This window comes from Triticum aestivum, chromosome 5B (genome assembly GCF_018294505.1).
Source record: "Triticum aestivum cultivar Chinese Spring chromosome 5B, IWGSC CS RefSeq v2.1, whole genome shotgun sequence".
In the NCBI taxonomy this organism is placed as follows: domain Eukaryota; kingdom Viridiplantae; phylum Streptophyta; class Magnoliopsida; order Poales; family Poaceae; genus Triticum; species Triticum aestivum.
Genome location: NC_057807.1, coordinates 39,544,587 through 39,551,576, shown reverse-complemented (window position 1 = coordinate 39,551,576; position 6,990 = coordinate 39,544,587). Strand labels below are relative to the sequence as shown.

General features: G+C 42.1%; 1 protein-coding gene across 1 annotated transcript; it reads right to left on the bottom strand.

Annotated features, from left to right (window-relative positions):
- Positions 1-979: 979 nt before the first annotated feature.
- LOC123114602 (syntaxin-132-like) lies at positions 980-4,802 on the bottom strand. Its single transcript, XM_044536091.1, has 12 exons — positions 4,785-4,802; positions 3,834-3,941; positions 3,120-3,176; positions 2,968-3,016; positions 2,800-2,888; positions 2,626-2,699; positions 2,457-2,499; positions 1,869-1,955; positions 1,690-1,767; positions 1,522-1,602; positions 1,366-1,431; positions 980-1,159 (listed from the first exon to the last, which is right to left on the bottom strand). Exons 1-12 carry the CDS (start codon positions 4,800-4,802, stop codon positions 980-982), a joined length of 930 nt encoding a protein of 309 aa, XP_044392026.1.
- Between the last annotated feature and the right edge of the window lie 2,188 nt (positions 4,803-6,990).

The window sequence follows — 6,990 nt, the reverse complement described above, 5'->3', positions numbered from 1 at the left end:
ATTTCTTAGGCAACTGCTTAACCAGGAGCAAATAGTTCAACATTTAAATTCAAGCCGTCACGATCTTGTTATTTTTTTGTGGATTTCCTCGTGTTATTACAGAAGGATCAGGTTACAAAGCTTTTTGAGAGTGAGTGCGAAAAAATTGATCATCTTATGGAGCTATATACACGGTATGTTTAGCTTCATTTCTTTTGCGGGAGACGTTATGTTTAGTTTCAAGATAACTGATGGAACTGTTTTCACTTCCTTGTTATGTACTGGTTGAATGATGTGCTTACACCATGCTAAAAGTTCAAAAGCCTCGATTTAGAGGTGCCTTTTCCATCTTGTTACCTGCATGTCAGATTTGAAATGATGATTTATTGCTGAAGGACATGCTCTTATTCACTGAGATGGATGATGATGAGTGGTGCTCAAAGCTGGTTTACACACTTGACGTATTTACCGCAAGGACATGACAGTGGTGTATCCGATAAATAGTCAGACTATATCTCGGTTGACAAGTAATTTTATGTCTCCGCTTCCCGCGCTTATTCGTAGGCATATCTGGCACTCTGGGCAAGTGAAGTTCCAGTATTTTCTTACCACTCGGTTACTGCTGTCTTGTACAGAGATCACTGAATGAGATTATATATAGAGCAGTACCAGTATGGCGTTCATTTTCAGGAATAGAGTTGCTTCTTAGACAGAAAGAACAAGCTGACAAAGGATGTCACTCCAAGGATCTGTGTCTCTGCATGCCGGCTTGTGAGAATGTATTGTACCGGCATTCTACCTGTACCTGTACTATGTGTAGGCACGCTTGAGATAATTCGGTGTTAGAGGGGCATTTCATCATTCAAAAGAAACTCTTCCAAATACAGGACCTGGCCATACAAACTGAAAACTCATACTAGATGGATGCTCTCTTATTGTAAACAGGAAATAAGAACGGTAACCATGATATATATATTCTGCCGTGCCGAGATGTTGGGTTTCAGGTCGTGCTCAAGAGTTTCTTCTTCCCTGGCTTGATAACCACCAGCACGACGATAACCAGTATCAGCAGGAGAACTATTATGGCGGAGCACATGCACATTCTCGAGTTCTTCTGAAGCTTCTTTGCCTTCTGGAGAGCTTCCACACCTTCCTGTACGTAGTTGGTAGCTTTTGAAACCTTGCAGAAACAAACAAATTACATGCCAGCATCAGAGTCGTTAGCTTGCTTTATTGACAAAGCCGGTTAGGTCTATTTATTACTCCCTCTGTCTCAAAATATAAGTGTCTTTGATTTAGTACAAAGTTAGTTGTAATAAATCAGCGGCATTTATTTTGGGACGGAGGGAGTAGAATAAAGTTGTTTTCACAAGTTCGTCGCCTTACATGTTTCGCTATGTCGTCCGTCATGTCTCCTTGAGCGTCAACCAATACTGCCGTATCCAGGACTATCTGCAAGCGAAAACCCAGGAAGTATGTTCACATATCATGGTGTCAACTATTTAAAAACTTGCATAATAGCTTATGCAAATGAAAGGTAACCTGCTGCAACTCCACAAGCTTTCTCTCTAGATCTCTTACAGCATCATGCCGCTCTTGTATCTCAGCAACAGTATCCAGTATCTGCAACATGGAAAATTATCCTAATGAGATTTCGATGCATTTTCCCACAAGTGTCCATATAATGACCGAGTTATAACTCGTATATACCCGGCCTCTCCCCTGCTGTTGAACCGCATCTTTGAAAATTTGCTTGCTTCTCCCTGTCTCGATTAAATCATCAATTGTCTGCAGATTCCAAAGTAACAGAAGAGGCACACTGTAAGATAAGCAATAGAAAGAAAAAGAATCTCAAATTCAATAACCATAAAAAAAAGGTGCAACTATACCTGTTCATCAGGGCGATTACCAGTTACAATAAATACCCTTCTTTCAACAACTTCCCGGTACTCCTGCCGGATTGATTCTCTCAATACCTGCATCAGAGGGTAACAACACCATGTCACTCACATAGTTGCAAGATTACATTATATTATTTCACCTTCAGAGACATCAGGCTGATAGCATACTATCAATAATCTACCATAATGGCTAAGAAACATTCTTGTAAAGTTACTGAAAGTCGAAAGGAGGGCAATTTGCAAAACTCTTTCTTTTACTTTTTAGAACATATAAGCATCAACGAAGCCACTTCCACTGCTTATGAACAGCCAGATGTTTCAGAGTTCATATAGCTGAATGCTTGGATGGCTCATAGACATGCGAAAGCAGAGCAGTTTCTCCCTGCTGCTCTATGAGGGAATATCAAATCAAATAGCCCAAGTAGTAAACAGAAATAATGACTGGTTTTAAGTTTTTTTTGTGTATCTAAAGACTACGATTAGGCATTAGAGGGAACATTTATTTATTCACAGACAGAAAAGGAAAATCATCACATACATGTCAATTTGGACATTCAAGTTAGAGGGAAGCACTACCTGAAAATCGTCCATCCGTTTCTTTAACTTCTTTTTCACTGCTCTGTAGAGATCAATCAGTAAGTACAGTGAATAAGTAATAATTCATTTTCGCAAAAAAGGAGAGGCTAATTCATGCAGGCAAGAGACTGGAAAGTGGAAACACAAATCAACAGTAAATTTAATTTACCCAGTAGTCTGTTCCCTTAATTGATCTACCGCAGAGCCCTTCCCACATCCAGGTTTCTCCGTGTTGGATAAGTTCTGTGACATAGCATAGGGGCAAAGAGCAAACCATAAGCAGCATATCCGTCTTTTTAGTTTATGCAGATGCGGATACAGCTAGGAAAGAAGAATAACATACATCTTTTTCCAGTTCATCAATTTTTGTTTTTGCCATACGAGCAATTTTCATCACTGCATCAATATCTTTCTCCATTTGCTTCTTAATTGCTACAAAAATGTATTGTTGTGCGTGACTACACGTAAAGCAAAATTTTCAACTCATTAAGATAAGATTTGGAGCTGTAACCTTTCATGGCGCTTGCTTTTGTAACTGCTTTTGATTCCTCATTTGCAGTCTGCAAGCAAAGGCACACAGATTCCATTATTACTATGAGAGTAAATATTTGAGCATAATAACATAAGAAGAAGCAGAAATAAGGAAATTAGATTGGGTTGGACCTGGAGCTTAGTCAAGAGACTCGTCAGCTTAGCTATTAGGCTCTTGATTCCATGAACCTGTGTGGGTATGAAAGCAACATCACATGATTATTCTAAAGTGCAAAAAATGGACAGATAACATTAGAGAATAGCGAGGTTCAAAATATCATATATCGGGTTTGTATCGGTTTGGCTTGAACATATCGGATGTCGGATAACGGGTGATATATCAGACGATATGTAGATATATAGGAGAAAATATATTTGGATTAGTTTTTCAATATTTTGGTTCAAAAATGTATTTTTAGTAAAACAAAATGTATGGCGTCAATGCTCCAGAAAATTGAAATTCCCAGTTTGTGAACTTATTAATTAAGAAAATTCCTAGACAGATTCTCAAAATCGTCACTCTAATATTAAAAACAATATGTTATATATGTGTTTCTACAAAATATTATGCATTTTTTGATAATAAGATGGAGTTGTACATACTTTATCTTTTTTCACTACTTTATGATAAATAGTGTTCATCGACGTAACGGTCTATATCAGTGGTCATATAGGGTCAGATATCGGCCAAATCGGTCGATATTTCGGTCAATATCGGATGATATGTGTGAAAAATGATATGTTATGTTTAATCAGTAAATCCCCAAAACTGATAATCAGCCTACATGTTTGTCGTATGGGCCCAGAATTAAAAGCTTGGAGACTAGTAGAGAGTTTCGCATGCACCTTCTTGAAGAAGCCTTTTAAATTATCAGAGGCGCCGGGCTGATGCATCCCCATTTCAACATCCCCCCAATCTCTTGAGGAATCCCACGGGGGAAGCTCAAAGGAATCCTGCAAAATCGGAGTGTTTAGAGAACATGTAGTGCACAGAAGCACCTGCATGAAGGCTTGCTTGATTGCTATGAATTCGTTCTGACATTAGAGCCGATTGTGCTGCTACTTTCATCATCAGCTAAAACCAAACCAATAGGATAGGATCGTTGCGGAAATAAAGCATTGACATTATTATAACTGGTCCCAAAAGAGTATTACTAAAGCTTATACTTGCTAGCAGAAGAGATAAACTGCTCAAAAAGAGTATTTGAGATGTCACTTTCAAAATCAGAACATGACGGCGAGTCGGCGACCATATATGTAATAAGCAAAGTTTTAAATAGCGCGCTAAGCATCTTAGCGCCAGACCTCTTTCAAATGCTATAGCGTGCTATAGCGGAGCTATAGCGCGCTATTTAAAATGTTTGTTCATTTGTTTGGACCAAAGTCTCTTAGCGCAAGACCTTTTTTAAACGCTATAGCGTGCTATAGCGGAGCTATAGCGGGCTATTTGAAACAGTGGTAATAAGTAATATAATGTGGTCACATTACGTGTTGTTTTCAACCTAACAAACAACAGTGAATGGCATTTTGAGACTAGAGTGCTTTCTAAGCTTAAAGCTGGGACAAATTAAAATAAGAATAACCTCCTGGAGAGGTTCAGACAAGAGAAACCAGCCCACTGCTGATAGCACACACAAAAAGAGCAAGCAGATCCTAAAAGGAGGGGCAAATAAATCCTGCTACTTGGAGCTCAAGCAGATCAGAGCAACTAAGCCGATTCCTGGCGAACGGTTCCTTGAGGAATTTGAAGCTCGTGCGCTTGGCCTCGGTGAAGCAATTGAGCGGCGTGAAGCTTACGGTTAGTAGGTTGTTCATGGCGGCGGGGCGGGGCGGGGCGGGAGGAACAGACGGCGGGGCAGCAAGGAGACGGAGGAAGGAACAGACGGACGGCGGCGCGGCGAGGGTTTAGCTGGAGGTACGCCTCGTGTGCTAGGCTGCTAGCTAGCTTTCGTTTCCTTTCATTTTCTTTTCTTTCCTTGTACAGGCTCCACTATTCCTTGCAGCGTGCAAAGAATAGGACACGTTCTACTCCACATCTTGAGCGTGGAATAGTTGAGGAAAGGCCTATGGCTCCCTCACATGGGCTGGCCACGTCATGTGCTTTTTTATTCTAGAAAAATGTATTTTCTTTAATGAATGTTTGACACGACAAAATAAAAACGGAACGCGGGCATGCCAATGTACCTACGTACACAAAGAAATGATATAGAAAAAATGTATTTTATTAATCTCGTGTCTAGAAAAAATTGCAAAAAAAACCCTCTGAAGGACGCTCCATGACCTGCTGGAGCGGCCAATGTGACTTTGACGAATGTGAGGTTCTAGTTCACGGGGCCTCGAGAAGCTCCTAATTAATAAAGCCTGCGAGTCAATCTCGCAAACCACCTCCGATTAAGCTGCTGCAATGGTCCTCGTCTTTTGGTCTTGTCTTCTCCATGAGCTTGGTGTAGATGATGATGATATGGTGATGAAGTGGAAGGGGAGGGCGATATGTCCATCGCTTCGGCTATGCTTAGCCATATCCCTCCGTTGTGTCAATGTCCGTTGATGAAGATGTGGACGGCCTTCGCCTTGTCGGTGCCCGGCCTTGGGGTGTCCGCCTTATCAATGTCGGACTGAATGACTTGACATTGCCCCGTCGGCATATCAAGTTGTAGTTTGCTTTATCGGAGAAAGACACGTCGATGGTGTATAGCTTCGCATCGCCGGTGATCTAGAAGTTGCGGGCGTGTGTGATGATGATGCGAAGGTTCCATCCTGCAGCGTCCATGAGCGCTGACATACTGGCCTCATCGTGACCGGTATAGCTGGTGTCCCCCTGGTGCGGCGAGCCAACCTCATTGTGGCCGAGGATCTGCACCGTTTTCATTACTTGTAGGGTAGAAACCATTAAGAGGTTATCATGGATCAAACTGGGGAATGTGCACTACAACAAAACAAAGATTAAGTAATAAAATCATGCAACACATATAAAAACATGTTTCGAAGAGAAATTACGGTAGCACATCATGTGTGTTGCAGATTGGACAGTACCACATAGTTTATAAGATTCGAAAATGTGTTACCGGCACATTACCATAGTAACGTAAAAGTTTGTGTTGCTCCATCCGTGTTACAAACTACTGATGCAGTAACACATAATCATGTGTTGTTGCATAGTGTTACAAACTATATAACTTCAGCGAAAAAGGAATAGTTCAAATACTACATTTAATAGAAAAGGAATAGTGGCACACTGCTTACAAACATAAGTTCAAATTTTCACTCAATTGATTTCACAAAAATCATTTTCTATGACATAAGAGCATCTCCAACAGCCGCGCTACGCGCGGCGCGCTAAAAACCCATTTGCACCGCGCGGATCGCCTGTTTTAGCGCGGCGGGGTGTATTTGCTCCAACGGCTGCTGCAAATTTTAGCACGTGCGAGCCGCTCCGGCAGCTGCTGCAAAAAACTGCGTGCGCTTTCTCACACAAACAACATATGCACTCCGAACTAATAAAAAAACATATGCATAGATTAAAATAGATAAAAAACGATACATAGATATTTCACAATGCGTACATAGTTACTCATGGCATAGATAGATAAAAAAACTAGTCCAACGCGATAAAAACGACTACGGTGCAACTAGAACCTACTCCGAGTAGTTATCATTCTCGACGGTGTCGTCCGAGGTATCGAGCCACGCGTCTTACCAATACGGATCATCTGAGTCAAAGAACGACTCTCCACCTACATTAACAAGATGGCCCTACGCCTCCGCGAGTGCCTTCCGCCGCCGCCTGTCCGCCCGCTCCGCGCGGCGCCTTGTCGTCCTGTCCGCCCAAAAGGAGTTCTCGTCGGCGACGTCCTGCGAGTAGAGCCGGCGCCACTCCGCCATGGCCCGCTCGTCCTCCTCGGCGATGAGGAGGCGGCGCTGCCGCCGATGGTGTTCCTCACGGTCCTGGTCTGTTATAAGACGAGGCGGAGGGGCAACGGCATGTGCCTGCTCGCGCGTCCAG